At 33.7% G+C, this 17,723-nt stretch overlaps 1 protein-coding gene across 1 annotated transcript; it reads left to right on the plus strand.

Moving 5' to 3' along the window:
- The first annotated feature begins 2,178 nt into the window (after window positions 1-2,178).
- On the plus strand, window positions 2,179-7,211 carry LOC120091815 (cellulose synthase-like protein D5). The gene is given in 4 exon segments (XM_039049951.1): window positions 2,179-3,785; window positions 3,788-4,244; window positions 4,353-5,160; window positions 5,240-7,211. Coding segments are annotated over 4 exon segments (3,147 nt in total). The 5' UTR covers window positions 2,179-3,679; the 3' UTR covers window positions 7,016-7,211.
- The last annotated feature ends 10,512 nt before the right edge of the window (window positions 7,212-17,723 follow it).

Here is a 17,723-nt window from a genome sequence, read left to right on the forward strand (position 1 = left end):
AACTTCGTTGAAGGTATATTTTTTTTGTTCCTTTTCTTTGTTTATATATTTCGTTAATGACTTTGTTTTTTTCTTTTTGTACCTACATTTTCTCCTATTTTTCTTATATTTGTGGTGCACCAATCCATATGTTTATTTTGACAATTTTTTTTTCTCACACCTTTAAACAATTTTTCTGTTGTTCACTAAACTTCTAGTCTCATATGTTTTTTTTTAACAAGTGTAGCCATAAACTTTTTTATATATTTTTTTTTATTTTTTAACTTCTAAAGAATGTAACCATAAACTGGGTGAAGGAGAAGGTGAACCGACAATCTTTTATATTTACATTTATTTAATTAATTTTTTATTCCTTTGTGTGAGGTGCTTCAAAACTTCAAGTACTAAATGTAAAGACTCATATTTCAACTTTTCAACTTATACTTATACATTTAGTTTTCAACCTTACGAAACACGTGCAATGCATATAGTTCTAACTAGTATATTGAAGGGAGAAAAGACCTTGCTTTTGAGGTTCAATAAATTTTTTAAAGTTTAAGCAATTTAGAGGCCGACAAAGTGTAAGTGTCAAGACAAGATAATGATTGTTTTAGTATTTTTGTAGTTTTTTTGTTTTAATTTTGTTAATGCACACCAATAAATTTAGGAATTTATAATAGTTTTTACTATTTTTTATATGCTTTTGTTTTTTTTTTCTCTCTTTTCAAATTTGTTGTAAGTATACATCAATTCAGAAAAATTTGAAATAAAGTCTAAAATCAAGAAGAATATCATTGCAAACCAAAAGAGATTAAGTTTTTAGGGTTTTTGTTTGCATAGAAAAATTATATTTTTGTTGAAATTAAAATTTGAAAAAATTTGAAATTAGGAGGATAATCAAATGATCTTTTTTTTCTCAATCCACATCTATCAAGGTTGGAAAAATTCCCCGCATGGCCCGCCCCGATCAGGGAATCCTCGGTCGATGTCTATCAATGTCTATCATTGTTTATCACACAATGACATTTTGCTATACTTATAAATAAGCTGACTCATTTTTCTATATATGAAAACAACCCAAATTAAAAAGATAACTATATCATCAGAATTATTTTAAAAAATATATATATGGATAAGATTATGACGAAAAAATAATAATATTTTGGTTTAAATTAAAGTTTTAAAATTAAGAGAATAACCAAATCAAAATAAATAAATAAAAAGAAAAAATATTTTGGTTTAATTTAAAGTTTAAAATTAGGAGACTAATCAAATCATCCCATAAAAAAACTTTTTTTATTAAATAAGAAAAATTATCAGGATATTTTTTTAAAAAAATATATTACTTTAAGTCAAAGTTTAAAATTAATAAGATAATGAAATCATCAAAATAAAAAAAAAATATTTTCATTAATTTAAAGTTTAAAAGTAAGAGTGTAATCAAATCATCTAATAAAAAGATCTTTTAAAAAAGAAAAGAATATCACGAAATTAAACAAAATAAATTTTTGGTTTAAATCAAAGTTTGGAATTATGAGGATTATCAGCATTATTATTAAAAGATTAGTTAAGAGATAATTATTACGAAATTTAAGAAAAGTAGTAAAAAATTAAGAGGATAATCAAATAATCAAAATCCAAATATCAAATACTTTTTTTAACCAAGCGACCACTTTTAAAAAATAATAATAATATTTTTGTTCTAATTGAAGTTCAAAATTAGAGAGAGAATCAAATCATTCTGATTGTAATAAAAACAATTTCTTTACTAAGATGATAATTATCACAAATTTTATTAAAAAAATTAGTACAAAATATTTTAGTTTATATATCTTTTATACATGTTTAATTTAAATATTCTTTTATAATGTATTTTATACTCAATTAAAATAACTATTATTTATAAATATAATGTTCATTTATTTACAAAATACAACTCTCTTATTCATATATTAAAGTTATAATATTAAATTTTTATAATTAAGTTCCTTTGTTAAATTTTATGCAACATGTGCCATACCCGTAATATCAAATTAGTAATAATAAAGTGGTGAAAAATAAAGTGAGTTAGGCTTTTGTGTAAAATAATAATTCTATTTTTTTCTATCCTTTGAGGGGAAAAAAACAAATTAGAGAACAATACATTTTTGTCAGTGATTTTTTTTTTTTTTTTTTTGAGAAGATGGTCATTGAAATTTAATTTCTAATTGGTCCATGAATTCATTGAGATTTAATTTCTAGTTCATACATGAATTTTCCTTTTCATTTTTCATTTATTTTTAAATTTTTTAAAAAGGTCTATGGCAAAACTAAATAATTTTGGTCATTGATATTTAAATTTAATTTTGGTTAAATTGCAGAAAAAAAAACACCCTTGAACTTTGTCATATGTTTCAAAAATCTCCTTATACTTTCAAAAGTGCAATATTACCCTTGAACTTTCGTAAACATTTCAGAAATATCCTTGTAGTAGAAATTCGTTAGAATTTGAATGAAAATTGAGATGTGAAATGGTGTAGTAAATGACATAGTACGAAAGTTTAAATCACCCCATCGTTTTAGGTATCCCTACTAATTCTAAGTGCCAATTTTTATTCGAGATTCTAAAGAATTTATTCTCTATGAATAATTTTTTACGAAAGTTGAGGGATAATATTACAACTTTAAAAAATATAAGGATATTTTTTAAACAAAAATGAAAGTTCAGGGGTATTTGTTATAATTTAGCCATTAATTTTTCTTTGGTCCTGACGTTAACATTATTAATAATAATAACAACAAAAAAAAGTACTTCCAAGGTGATCTATTTGGTTTCTAGACTTGTGCCTAATGGATTTTTAAATTTCAATGTATTTTACATACATTGTTTTATTGTAAGAGTTATATAGGTTTTTAAACTTTTAATTTAAGGCATCATAAGTACATGAACTTTTAATTTTATGACCAATAGGTGATAGGTCTTTGACATATTTGACGTGACACAACATTAAAACTTTGTATCAAATAAAGCCTCAATCTTATAATTTTGTATCTAAGAAATTCTTAAATGTTCTTCAACCATGGAGTTGAGGCTGTTCTTGACAAACAAAGGCAATAGTTTATTAAAAAGTTTCTTCATATTCCAAGAGTCTCTAATTATGTGGCACACATTCTTACCACTCATCTTTCAAACATCACGTGAAATGAAATTTAGCTAGATCATTCTTTTTTAGGCCTCTAAGACCATTAATAGAAATAAAGTGAGTGTACTCCAACGATGATTATCATGACTTTCATTCCTAAAGGTATGAGATTCAACCACATCTCACATTTGTTGTATATATAGGGGACGTTACTTATTTATCTTTTACATGATGTTTGTCTTACAAAATATGTTTAGAAGGAGAACTTTTTTTTTCCTTTTAATAATGGAAAGAACATTCATATTTATTAAATTAAAAGAAAAGCCGCTTCTCTACACTTGGTTTAAAATATTTGTGTTCATGAAACATTCATTCTCAATTTTATGAAAATGCCAATAAAAATATTGATAAAATATATTGATTGAGAAGTGTTTTTGAAAAAATTAGAAAAAAATTAGAAAAGTTTATATTTTACGGTTTTAAACAAGTTAAAAGTTTAAATATTTGTATTATATTCACAAATTAGGAAAGTCTTTATTGCTTATTTTTGTGTTTCATGGACTTTGTGGAATGAAAAAATGGTGAACAGAGCTTCTTATCCATCGTCTTCTCCGGTGAACATAACCGTCTCTTGGGAAAGTAAAGGCGTTAGTGGAGTTTTGAAAGACTCCAATTCCCCTCTCAGCTTCTAGTGGGTGGAAACCGTCGATCAAGTGGCAACAAGTTCGTTTCAATGTCAAAAGACGAGGCAGTTGAAGAAAGTAATGTGGAGTTAGTTGTTCAAACAACTCCCGCTGAAGACAATGCAAAAATGGGAAAGCTGCAGAGGAGCTCCATTTCTGGTACGGTTTTCACTGGGGGTTTCAACTCGGTGACTCGTATGCACGTGATCAAATCGCTGGCGAATCCAACCGACACAACAAGTGTTGGTGATGATGAAGCAGAGGACCAAGCGTTAACATTGCCTTCAATGGCGGATGCCAACCTTGTCAAAAGGCTGTCTTTGGTGAAATCATTCAAACCCCAGAATCATGCACTGTCCTTCGATCAAGCACGATGGCCGAAGGACAGTAACGGGGAGAAAACCCGACGGCCTTTATCCTGGAAAGTGTCTGTTTCTCCTACCATTCAAATCCCATACAGGTTAAAAAAAAAAAATCATAAATCAAAGTGATTCTTCTATCTTTGAACTTGTGAAATTTGATTTATTGTGTTTGGTTTTTAAAGGCTTTCTGTTTCTCTCTTTGGCAGATTGCTTACTATAATTCGTCTAGTGCTACTTGGTTTCTATCTAATATGGAGAGTCAGACATCCAAATCATGAAGCAATGTGGCTGTGGAGAATTTCTAATACTTGTGAGCTCTGGTTTGGATTATCATGGCTAGTAGAACAACTTCCAAAGCTCTGCCTAGTAAGCAGAGCCACTGACTTATCTGCTCTCAAGGACCGATTTGAGTCCCCAAGTCTCCAAAACCCCAACGGTCGATCCGATCTCCCAAGAATCGATGTGTTTGTAACAACGGCGGATCCTGAGAAAGAACCTCCACTTGTGACAGTCAACACCATTCTCTCAATTCTTGCTGTGGATTACCCTGTGGAAAAACTGGCTTGTTACTTATCAGATGATGCCGGTTCTCTCCTGACATTCGAAGCACTTGCTGAGACAGTCAGCTTTGCAAGAATATGGGTTCCATTCTGCCGAAAGTACGGGATCGAGCCAAGGAATCCCCAAGCCTATTTCGAACAAAAGCATGCCGTTCTTGAAAATGAAGTGAGGCTTGACTTTGCCAGAGAGAGGAGAATGGTGGAGAGGGAGTATGATGAATTCAAGTTAAGGATTCATTCATTGCCGGAATCTGTAAGGAGAAGATCAGATGATTACAATGCCCATGAAGAACTCAAAGCTAAAATGAAGCAAACGGAAATGGGGGGCTATCCTTCAAACGAAATCAAGATCCCAAGGGCAACTCGGATGTCTGACGGGTCTTACTGGCCAGGAGCTTGGGAAGTTCCAGGTGAAGTTGATCACTCTAGACAGGACCATGTTGGTATAATTCAGGTAAGTTGTTTGTTTTTTGAAATCGTTTATGGTATCTCAAAAAGAAGGTTAAGATGTTTTGTTTATTTTTTAACTGCAGGTTATGCTAGCTTCTTCTAATGCAGAACCAGTTTATGGTTCAAACATAGATGGGAAGAATTTGATTGACACAACAAACGTGGATATCAGACTGCCAATGCTAGTTTATGTGTCTCGTGAGAAGCGGCCAGGGTACAAAGATAACAAGAAAGCTGGAGCGGTGAATGCTCTTCTTCGAGTCAGTGCAATCATGTCAAATGGGCCCTTCATTCTCAATCTTGATTGTGATCACTACATATACAACTCCTTGGCTCTAAGGGAGGGGATGTGTTTTATGCTTCACAAGGGTGGCGATCGGGTTTGTTATGTTCAATTCCCGCAAAGGTTCGATGGAATTGATCCGGATGATCGCTATGCAAATCGTAATTCTCTATTTCTTGATGTGAACATGAGGGCTCTTGACGGGTTGCAAGGGCCTGTTTATGTGGGGACTTGTTGCATTTTTAGGAGGATAGCTCTCTATGGATTTAGTCCGGCCAGAGCTACAGAGCACCATGGTTTGTTCGGTACTCAAAAAACTAAGTTGTTACTAAGAAAGTCAAGGGTGTCAAAGAAGGAAGATGATGAGATGGTGATTCGATGCAGTCTAGATTGCAATGATGATGATGATGATGATGATGCAGACATTGAGTCCTTGCTTCTGCCAAAGAGATTTGGAAACTCTACTTCTCTGGCTGCGTCAATTCCAGTTGCGGAGTTCCAAGGAAGATTGCTTCAAGAACTTGAAAGCAAGGGCAATCAAGGTCGACCAGATGGTTCTCTTACTGTGCCCCAGGAACCTTTAGACGCTGCCACCGTTGCTGAGGCCATTAGTGTTATTTCCTGTGTCTATGAGAAGAAGACAGAGTGGGGTAAAAGAGTAGGATGGATTTATGGATATGTGACAGAGGATGTGGTAACTGGCTACAAAATGCACAACAGAGGTTGGAGATCAGTGTATTGTATTACCAAGCACGATGCTTTTCGAGGCATGGCGCCAATCAACCTAACTGATAGGCTTCACCAAGTGCTCCAGTGGGCAGTAGGGTCGGTTCAGGTCTTCTTCTCTAGGAACAACCCCTTGTTCGCAACGCGTAGAATGAAGTTCTTGCAAAAAGTAGGCTACCTTAATGTTGCGATATATCCATTCACATCCTTCTTCGTCATTGTCTACTGCTTCTTGCCTGCAGTTTCTCTATTTTCAGGACAATTCATGGTCCAACCAATTGCAACATTTGTAATCTTCGAACTTGTCATTGCCATCACATTGTACTTACTCATCGTCCTGGAAACCAAGTGGTCAGGCATTACAATCCTCGAGTGGTGGCGAGATGAGCAATTCTGGGTAATTGGGGCGACGAGCGCCTATCCAGCCGCTGTGCTGCGAGTCTTGATGAAGGTCATAGCAGGAGTAGACGTCTCATACATATTGACATCCAAATCAGCCACACCAGAGGATGAAGATGACGAATTCGCCGACCTATACGTGGTGAAGTGGAGCGTTCTGATGATTTTTCCCATCACAATCATTCTGGTGAACATGATTTCCATTGTAGTGGGAATTTCAAGGGCATTGTCCAGTCCAAATCCAGAATGGAGCAAGCTTGTGGGGGGACTGTCCTTCAGCATCTGGGTTCTGTGCCATCTCCACCCTTTCACCACAGGGCTGATGGGGCGCCACGGCCGAGTCCTGACATTCTATGTTTGGTACGGGCTTCTGTCCACCATAATTTTGTTGTTGTGCATCTACATTAGTCCTTCTGAGGGACAAAATCATATGAAGTTTCAATTCCCTTAAAATTGAATTTGGGAAATGGGAATCTCCTCAATTTCCTGTTGTTATTGTGGGGAAGTAGTAGTAACTATATAGATTTTGTGGCTCTGTTTTGATGGATGGATTCATGTTTTGTGTTAAGAACATGAACAACTTGGATTGTATTTTGTGTAAACCTCAACTTTTCTTTTTTTTTTTTTTTTTTGCTATATATTACAGAGTATGTTGTGTTCTAAATCATCCTTTCACTGTTTTAAATCATTTCTTTCTATTCCAATGGTAGTTTTGAGATGTTTTACTTATCTGGGTAATTTATTGTAGCTTATGAAAAAGATTAGGATTTTTTTTTTATATAATATGCAAATTTTATATCTATCTTTTATTATTATATATTTTAACATATATTTTTAGGGTTATAAATTAGTCTTGAACCAAAAGTCTTAGAGTAGAAGTTTTGAATTTTACTCACGACCTTGTTCTTTTATTGAAATTGTATTATATAGGCTTTTCCCCCCGTAAATTTATGGAAACTAGTGAGGGAAAAAAAAAAAAAAGAAAAAAAATTATAAGTTGGTTTGAGTTTTATCACCTTATCATCATGTTTAAAGGGAAAAAAGTTGTACAATGATGAAAAAGGATATTTTTCTAAAATAAGTGAATACCTGAATGCCAAGTATGGGAATTAGAAGTGGTAGTTGGTGTAATACCATAGCAAAACGAAGATAAAGTTGTGCCCAAACATCCCGATTCAAGATAAATTCATGAGGAAGTGGAATCTCTTTAGGATCTACTCTAGCATTTAGAAGTTGGTTAATTGGTAATGTACTTGATATCCTGCCTAAGAAAGAGACCCAAGACCCACTAAAATGGTGTTTCAACATGGATTCTACATCTTGGAACCAAGCCAATTTTAGAGCAACCTTGTGATAATGAAACCAACTAGCAAAAAGCATTAAGGCTACAAAGACTATGCACCAAATGCGGTACAATAGAATTGTAATTCACTAGTTATTCCAGATACTAACCACAACTAGACATTGGTTCACGATTGCGCTTTCCAAGGCATCTCAAATTTGTAATTGTAATAAATTTATAATACCATTAGAATTTTCAATTAAATATGAGACAGTTCACTATATAACAAAGAATTATGTTATAAAGTCAAATTGGACTTAGCTTTCCGAGTTCAACTCAGTAATAATTAACTTGCACTCCCTCCCTTGAGATTAGAGGTGAAGGAACTCGTTTACAAGAGATCCATGAGCGAAAGCGGATCGTCCAAATTCCATTTTGATTGAAAACAAACATTTACAGTAAACACAAACACTACAAGAAATCACACTTCTTCCAACACTTGAAATCGTCGGAAAATGGTGGAAAAAGTGTCGGGGCATCCTCTCCTGACAACGTACTGATCGTCGGGAGTTTGGTTAGGAGAAATCCATCGGGAGAAGAATTCCCGACGCCGGAAAAGGACCGTTGGGAGTTATTCACGAACTCCTGACGCCTAATATAGGGCGTCGGGAGTTCGATAATGTATGTCGTCGGGAGTCTAACTCCCGACGACCACTACTATTCGTTGGGAGTTAGTGGAACTCCTGACAGCCAACTAGTGCGTGGGGAGTTCCATAACTCCCGATGGATTCTTTCACTTGTCGGGAGTTATTGAAACTTCCGATAACCAACTAGTTAGTGGGGAGTTCCAAGAACTCCCAACGGTACATTCTTTGCGTCGGGTGTTCCTTCAATGGTTGAATATTGATTTTTAAAATTAAGCATCATTAACCAATTCAAACAGATTCACATAATAAATAAAACAAACAAAACGAAGTCCACACTATAATAAATAAAAGAAAAGTTACAAGATCCTACAATAAAACAAAGTCCATACTATAACAAATAAAAGAAATTTGTTTTCATAAATTCATGAAAGAAATAAAATGAAAACAACATCAAGAAATACAAAAAGAAAACAACGTCTGGAACACAGTATCTTGAACAATCGTCCAACCTCATCTTCGAACAACATCTTACAATAAAACAAAAACATTTCAAATGTTCATAATATTTATAAAACAAGAACGATTATAACCGAACGAACACCCTCCCCCGCCCCTTCCCCCCTCCACAACATGTTTCAAACTTCATAAATATTCCATAAATATAACAAAAACTCCAAGTTCATGGTAAAACAAGCACAAAACGAGTATAATTAAACCCTACCCGCCCCCCATGACATTCCCGACGCTCATAAACATCAAAGAACACAAAATACCTACAAGTTTAAATCCAAAACGATTATAACCAAACTCTACCCACCTCCACAACATATTCAAACTTCATAAACAAGAACGAACACATAAAAAATTCAAACTTTCTCCCCAAAAATATCTAAACCAAACTCGACCCACCCACCACAATACGTACAAACTTAATAAACGTCCATAAACACACAAAAACTCTAAGTTCAACGGCAAAACAAGTATAATCAAACTCTACCCACCCCCCACGACATTCCTAACGCTTATAAACATCAAAAAACACACAAAAACCTATAAGTTCAACTCCAAAACGATTATAACCGAACTTTACCCACCCCCACAACATATTCAAACTTCATAAACAAGCACGAACACACAAAAAACTCAAATTTTCTCCCCAAAACAATCTAAACCAAACTCGACCCACCCACCACAACACGTTTAAACTTCATAAACATCCATAAACACACAAAAACTCCAAGTTCAAAGACAAAACGAGTAAAAAAAGTATAATCAAACTTTACCCACCCCCACGACATTCCTAAAGCTCATAAACATTAAAAAAAAACACACAAAAACCTACAAGTTCAACTCTAAAATGATTATAACCGAACTCTACCCACCCCCACAATATATTCAAACTTCATAAACAAGAACGAACATACAAAAAACTCAAATTTTCTCCTCCAAAACAATCTAAACCAAACTCAATCCACCTCCCGCAACACGTTCAAAATTCATAAACATCTATAAACACACAGAACTCCAAGTTTGACCCACCCCCACACACAATAACGAAAAAAAAAAAAAAAAAACACATCAAAATCTAGTTGTTTGGCTACCATAACTGTATGATAGCCAACAATTCTTTATCATAAAGCTACTAATAAGACATAACTACTTTGCTACCATAACTGCAGGATAACAACATATTAGACAACTAAATAATGAAGTAATCATACCTAAGTCGATTTCCCTTCGCTCTATGATCGTATCATGTCTTCAATCATTTTTTCATTTCTTCCATTTGTCTTGCATGATCCTCTCTCATTTGTTTTTTAACGTCTTCAAGTTCCTTAATCCTTGACTGAGACTGTCGAAATTGGATCTCAATTCCCTCACCTCCCTCTATGTTCCTTGAGTAGATGACGAACTCGATGAGCTGCTACCCCTTATTGACTTAGGTTTGGGGCCCCAACCTAGGCCTTTTGAATATCCGGGTCGTCTACCTAAAACCGTCTCACGGATTTCATCCCTTGTTAGTGGTTGGGAACTTTCTGGAATGGGGTTGGATTGTAATTATAACATTTTATTATGACATATTAATTAAATGTATAAGTACGAGCGACTGAAGTTAAAAATTATAAACAACACGAAAGTAAAACAAAAAAGTTACATGTGCATTTTTAGTTGCCTGATTCATAAACTTGCCACCTTTAGAATGTGTTTCCCTAAATAGGTCAACACATCCTATTTCTCGACCTTCCTTTGCCTGCAACTCTGATTGAATTTGCAGGAATGACTTTGATCCGTCTACGTGGTTAAATGGTAATTTCTCTCTATTCTTCATGTTCGTCTTCAACATTTCCTACATTCGAACAAAAAAAAAATAAAAAATATATATTCTATAATAGTAAATGAAGTAAATGATACACGCCCAAAATTATTCTAACCTGAAATGCTTCATTCTCGAAGCGATCACACAAAAAATATTAATTTTCTGTATTTTTAAGCCAGCTAGGCAAGTTGGCGCATACTTGCTGAGGATGACCACATTTTCTGTAATGTCTATGCAAATCTACTCTAAATTCTTTAAAGGAGTTTTGCATTTGATGTTCTAGAAAATGATTAAGTCATTAACTAGATAAATCGAGCACAAAATGAGGTTATAAAAGAATAAAGGAAAAATTAGCATATATGATGTTCATGATTCTTGGCCTACGATTGACTCTAAAAGAATAAACTTATAACTTACTAACAATTGAATCTTAGCCAATTCTATAAACTCATTTGGAACCTCAACAAAAGTGTGACATCGTATCAGAAATACAGATCTGATGGCGACACCAATCGCATTACTAAATCATACCGAATGTTGAGAAATCGACTTCGTCTCCCTCTCATTTATCACGATTGGAATTCTCCCATGTTTTTTTATGTATTTTTCCAACTCGATGTTCCGTGAATACTCGCGTTTCCTCTGATTGGATGTTGAGCTATTATCTAAGGAATAAAAAATTTAAAAAAAAAGTTTAGGATGTATTTCAGTTAACTGAATATATTTCAACATATATTAACCTAAAAGGTCACCCACAGAAGATCCCATGTTGCCTAGATATATCTCTTGCTCCTAGAATTCTTCATCAGTCTCTTGTTGCCCATTAGGGGTTGACATTGTATCTATACAAACCAATATAAAATTAATATGAAATACATGTAAACAGAGAAAGAGAACTGAGTAGATACATGATTACTCATCATCGTTATCTAAATCAAATTATTCATCAGCATTTGAACTGTTATTGGGATATAATTGTTGTTCATCATCGTTTATGAAGTTATCATCATTTATGAAGTCATCATCGCCATGTCGAATAATTGGTCTTTCCACAACTATAAGATCAACGTCAACTCTGTATAAAGTAACCTCCTCGATGTTTTCATCCACTCGGACTCCACCAACAATTTCTAGTAAATCTAGTTGTTAATTTTCAACATCATCCACTTGTGGTACATCCCATATTCGCTAATTTTGGACTACTTGAATAACTTTCCAATTGCTACCGTATTTTATGTCATCAATGTAAAAGACTTATTGTGCTTTGATAGCAAAGATGAAAGACTTATCGACATACCAAAAGCGTGATTTATTGATCGATTGTATCCTAAATCCACATATGTCCTATTATTTTTGTTGTTGTCTATGTCAAACCATCTACACTTGATCAAAAAAATACGTCTTCTATTTGCATATTGGAAATCTAATACTTCATCTACAACACCGTAGAAATTGTTATCCATACTTCCGTTCCCACTAATCTCCCTAGCCACTAGGACTCCACTATTTTGTGTAGCTCGACAATTATCACGCTCTACAGTATGAAATCTACCTCATTAATAATGCATCCATTATAAGAGCACACCTCAGACGAAGGTCTCATTGCAAGTGAAAAGAAATCATCAGAGATATCTTCTCTCTCGCACAATTGTAGAACCTGATAATTAATTATACAATAAAAATGACTAAAAAAAAATGAATCATCTCTCAACTTCCAATACTATGTATACCTGAGATCTGAACCAATCGAAAAATTTGTGTTGATGTCTTATATATAAGTCAGAGGCGCTTTGAGCTTCATGACGAATTAACCTCAAGTGTTGCCTAGAAACTTGATCATTTGAAAGTTATATAAAAAAAACTTATCCTAGAACTTAGAAATTTATAAAGTTTGAAACGTACTTGCGATAATCTGTTATTTCTTTACAATTGTTGAGAATGTATCAATGTGCGTAAAGTTGATGCCCCTAATGGTCGTACCCTCTACCTAAATAATTCAAACTCACCAAATATCTCATGATCGGGAATGTTATCATCATTTCACTCATCTCTATTGAATCTCGTTTCAATCCCACTTAGATATCACGTTCCATGATTCATTCATTGCATATGCTTCCGCTATAGACCCCTTAGGACATGCTTTGTTCCATGTTCGTAAACTTCTTTCAATAGGATACATTCAATTGTAACTAACTGGACCCACCACTTTGGTTTCATATGGTAGATGAATAGCAAGGTATACCATTACATCGGAGAAGGCAGGCGGGAATATTTTCTCCAACTTATAAAGTATGACTATGATGTCTGCTTGTAGTCTGCTCAAATCACTTACACATATTGTTTTTGCACATAAGTCACAAAAGAATTTACACAATTCAAACAATAGTAGTGGATACGTTTTTTGGTAGGTATGCTCGAATACCAATAGGGAGTAGTCTATGAAGCAACACATGACAGTCGAGTGTTTTCAGCCCCGATATTTTTCCATCTTTGTCATTCACACATCATGATATGTTAGACACGAATCCATCAAGAAATTTTACTGATTTCAAACACTTATAAAATGAAAACTGTTCACTATTAGTTAATGCGTACGCTGCATGTGGTTTTAAAAATATGTTATTGACCTGTATCAAGTGTAGGTCCTTTCTTATCTTCAAATCTTGTAAGTCTAATCAAGCGTTCATTGTATCCTTTGTCTTTCCTTCAATATTTAACAATGTGCCCACCAAATTGTCGCGTATGTTTTCTTCAATATGCATTATATCCAATTTATGTCGTAACAATAGTCTGGACCAATATGAAAGTTGGAAAAAAAAATACTTTTCATAGCCCAGTTTAGAATTCGTTCTCTTTTTTTATCTTGCTTCGATGGATGTTACTAAGCATAGAAAAGTTTAACATATTTAATTGTTGTAAGATCTCTTCTCCATTCATTACGACTAGAGGAGGTCTACATTCAACTTTTCCATCATGTTGCCTCTTTGGCACCGACTACGATTCTCTGGAAGATAACGTTGAAGTCCCATAAATGATATTTTCCCTCTTATCCCGAAGGACGAATTATCTTCTTTGCATATTGGACATGCTTGATAACCTTTTGTACTCCACCCAGATAGGTCACCATACGCAGGAAAGTCATTAATAGTCCATAATAAGGTGGCATATAGTTGAAAAAACTTACCAATAACAGAATCATAAGTTCACATACCAATTGTCCATAACTCCTTCAACTCTTCAATTAACAGTTGCAAGTAAATATCAATTTCCTTTCCAGGAGATTTTGGACCAGGTATAAGCAAAGATATGAAGAAGTTTGTTTCCTTCATGCATTTCTAAGGAGGCAAATTATAGGGGATTATCACCACAGGCCACATACTATAAGAAATACTCATATTTCCAAACGGATTGAACCCATCTGAAGCTAATCCTAAACGAACATTTCAGCGATCTAAAGCGAAATGAGAAAATTCACGATCAAAATGTTTCCACCCCTTTGCATCAACTAGATGTTGCAATACATCCTCCATTTCAACTCACTTATCTTTATGTCATCTCATGTCAGAAGCGCCTCCTTTTGATGTAAACAATCATTTTAATCTCGGTATCAATGGAAAATAACGCAATACCTTATGGTATTTTTTTACCCTTGCCATCATTAACTTTGTACCGAGACTCACCACAAATGAGGCATTGTTGCAAATTTGCAAATTTTTTCGGGTACAATACACAATCATATTTGTACGCATGAATAGACTCATAACCTAGGCCTAAAACACGTAATTTTCACTTAGCTTCATAAAAGGAAGTAGGTATAGTGGTGCCAGTTGAAAATGCTACTTTTAACAATTTCAACAACATGTCAAACGATTTGTTACTCTAGCCGTTGAGAACTTTGATATGCATCAACTTCACTAAAAAGTTCAAGAACGAAAATTCCGAACAACCAGGGTATAGTTCATTACGTGCTTCGGTTATTAAATCCTCGAATAAGTTCGTGGTATCTCTTTCTTGACCATTAGAAGGCATTTCATTCTCAATCCCTTCTTCTTCGACAACATTACTCTCTATACTATCTACTTCAACATTGTGTATTGAATGAGTTGTATGACTTTCAAACCTCTAGATAAGTTTACTAGCTCTCTATGATATACCCATCACAGTATGAGGGAGATATTCCATATGTTAATAGATGTCGTTCCACGATATCTATTTTTTTCCAAATTGAATTCATACAATTCTTGCACATCTTATTCGTCCGGAATCATTAAAATGAAACTTCACCATATCTAAAAACTAGGATATTCCTTCTCTATATTATTTCTTAGTTTAATCCATTCTTTATTCATCCTTAAAAATAAATCTTTTCTGACCAATAATCCAAAACAATAACCTGTATTAGAGAACAAAGTAGAAAGCCTTTATTAAGCATGAATTTTGATTAATTGAATAAACAACACCAAGTTTGTTCGGAGATTTTAAAATTTTAAATAACCTCTAATAGGTAATTTGACTTGTGTATACACAACATCCATGAAATATAATTTATATTAAAAAGAATAATGAGCATTTAGGAATGCGATTCACTTTTTCAGAAGTATATTTCTTCCATATTTCTTACCATGATTTGTATCTTTCTTAAGTATAATTGTTATTAGACAGGACTTAAACTTTTCAGTTTTGCATTTTTGAGATGTACTATTGTAAATGATAGACTAAACTAAGTCCAAAATTAAGTAGTAAGTAAAAGGGATCCATTTTTTTGCCCCTGATCTTATTGATTTGGTTTGAAAACCAAAGTGTTTTTAGGGGTATAGAGTTGAATTTTCCTTCGTTAAGTTAGTTGAATTAACAGAGATGAACTAATATAGGACGGAGTATTTGTATGCAAGAACCAATGAAAATCACTTATACGGCCTTAGGCATAAGATCCCACCTATAGATATGCTCCGTATATATTCTAATTTCATTAACAAGGTCAAACTAAGAGAATCTTTTGCATTTAATCACTTTAATTTCTTGTTTCATTTAATTACACCCATCTTCATGTCCCCAAATTTATTAACTCCCATTACAAATTAAAATTCATCTTACTAACAGATTTATTCCATTATAGTGAGCTGGTGGACTTATGTTTGAACACTATGTGATGTATCGTTTTACTTATACATGTGTCGAACATCTCACAAACTAAATAACATACGTGAGTTACTCTTTTCGCTATCAAATTGAATATCTACCTCTTCATGTTTATCTTTTGAGAAGAATCCCTTTAAACTCTTTTAACAAATGTACACACTATTATCATATCCTTTCACTAGTTCTCTTTTCCAATGAACTGGTTGTTTGTAATACCATTTAAACAATCAAATCATAGAATAGAGTACCACGAACATTTACCTCAAACATAGCTTCAAATTCAAAACAAGAAAATAAATAATTGTTTGTTAACTCTCTTAACAAATGAACACATTATTGTCAAACAATCAGTTCATAGACCAAAGAATTTATCCTCAAACATAGTTTCAAATTCAAAAACACCAAAATGTTAAAAATAATTACTGCTAGCTAGCTGCAGTAATTGTGTAGAAAAATTCACTCTAATCTAATATCATCAGCCCCACAAATATAGAGATTTCAATATCATTAGCCCCAAAAATTACAAACCTACTTACAAAAAAGTATAGAAACAAAGTTGTTAGAGAGAATTTCTACAAAACTCCAACCATATTTACAGTAATCATCAGAAACCATCTAAAAAGCTAACAAATTTTACCAGCAAAAAGGATTGAAATACAATCATACAACTTGATTAAATAACTAAAGATTAAGATGAAGAGAACACAAAAGTGGGAAACTCAATAAAAAAATAAATTCAGATGATCAAACAACAGAAAGATAATAAAAAAGGCAAGTCGAGGAAGAAGAGCAAAGGCGAACCTGTTGAAAGCTTGCGAATGACACGGGAACGACGAATAGGTTCGCTTGTGAACGACACGGGAGCAGCGATCTTCCACTGCTAAGGTTTTTCAGATTGGGGAAGAAGAAAGATAATAGATCTACCTTTTGCCCGATTTGGGTTTTATACAAGATCTCCTAACGGCTATCAAGGATCGTTGGGAGTTCCAGGAACTCCCAACGAATAAATAACCCATCAGGAGTTACTATAACTCCCGATAGGTAATGTCCCACCGTCGAGAGATTGGACCTATCTCCCGATGGGTCCCTTACATTGTGGGGAGAGACCCTATCTCCCGACGACCGATCTTCTGACAGCGGATTTAAGTGTCGGGGACCCTCTTTTTCTTGTATTGAAACAGATTATGAATTTTAACAAAAAATTACAACATGATTTTAAACTATAAAAGAAGTTTAGAGATTATACCTTTAAAGAACACTTCTTCTCGTAAATCTCTCAAACTAACACAAACTCCTCGAACAATTACGAACTCCTTGAACAACAATAAAACTCGAATCAAAAGAGGAAGACACAAGCACTTGGTATTCTCAGTATTCTCAAGGAGAGAACCTAGGAGTGGTGGGCTTTGACTATTTTGGTTAGGAGGGAGTTTGTGAGTTTGGAGGAGGAAGACGATTAAGGAAGAACTATTGTATAGCTTTTTCTTCAATCGTGTAGTGCAAAGACTCCTATCATATAGACTCCGTAAATCATATAAATTCACTCACAAGTCGTGTAAATCATATTTCATTGATTTCCTTTGCCATAAAAAACTACTTAACCACCCACTAAGGTGGTTAGAGAGAAAAAGGGTTTATTATTCAAAATAATAAATAAATATCATAACCAAGTTATCATATTATATTTATAACTTATAATTTTAATATTGCATCATATACAATATAAACTATAGTTCCTTTTCTCTATTTTATGGCATTTGATATAAATCATATT

This window comes from Benincasa hispida, chromosome 11, assembly GCF_009727055.1.
Source record: "Benincasa hispida cultivar B227 chromosome 11, ASM972705v1, whole genome shotgun sequence".
In the NCBI taxonomy this organism is placed as follows: Eukaryota; Viridiplantae; Streptophyta; class Magnoliopsida; order Cucurbitales; family Cucurbitaceae; genus Benincasa; species Benincasa hispida.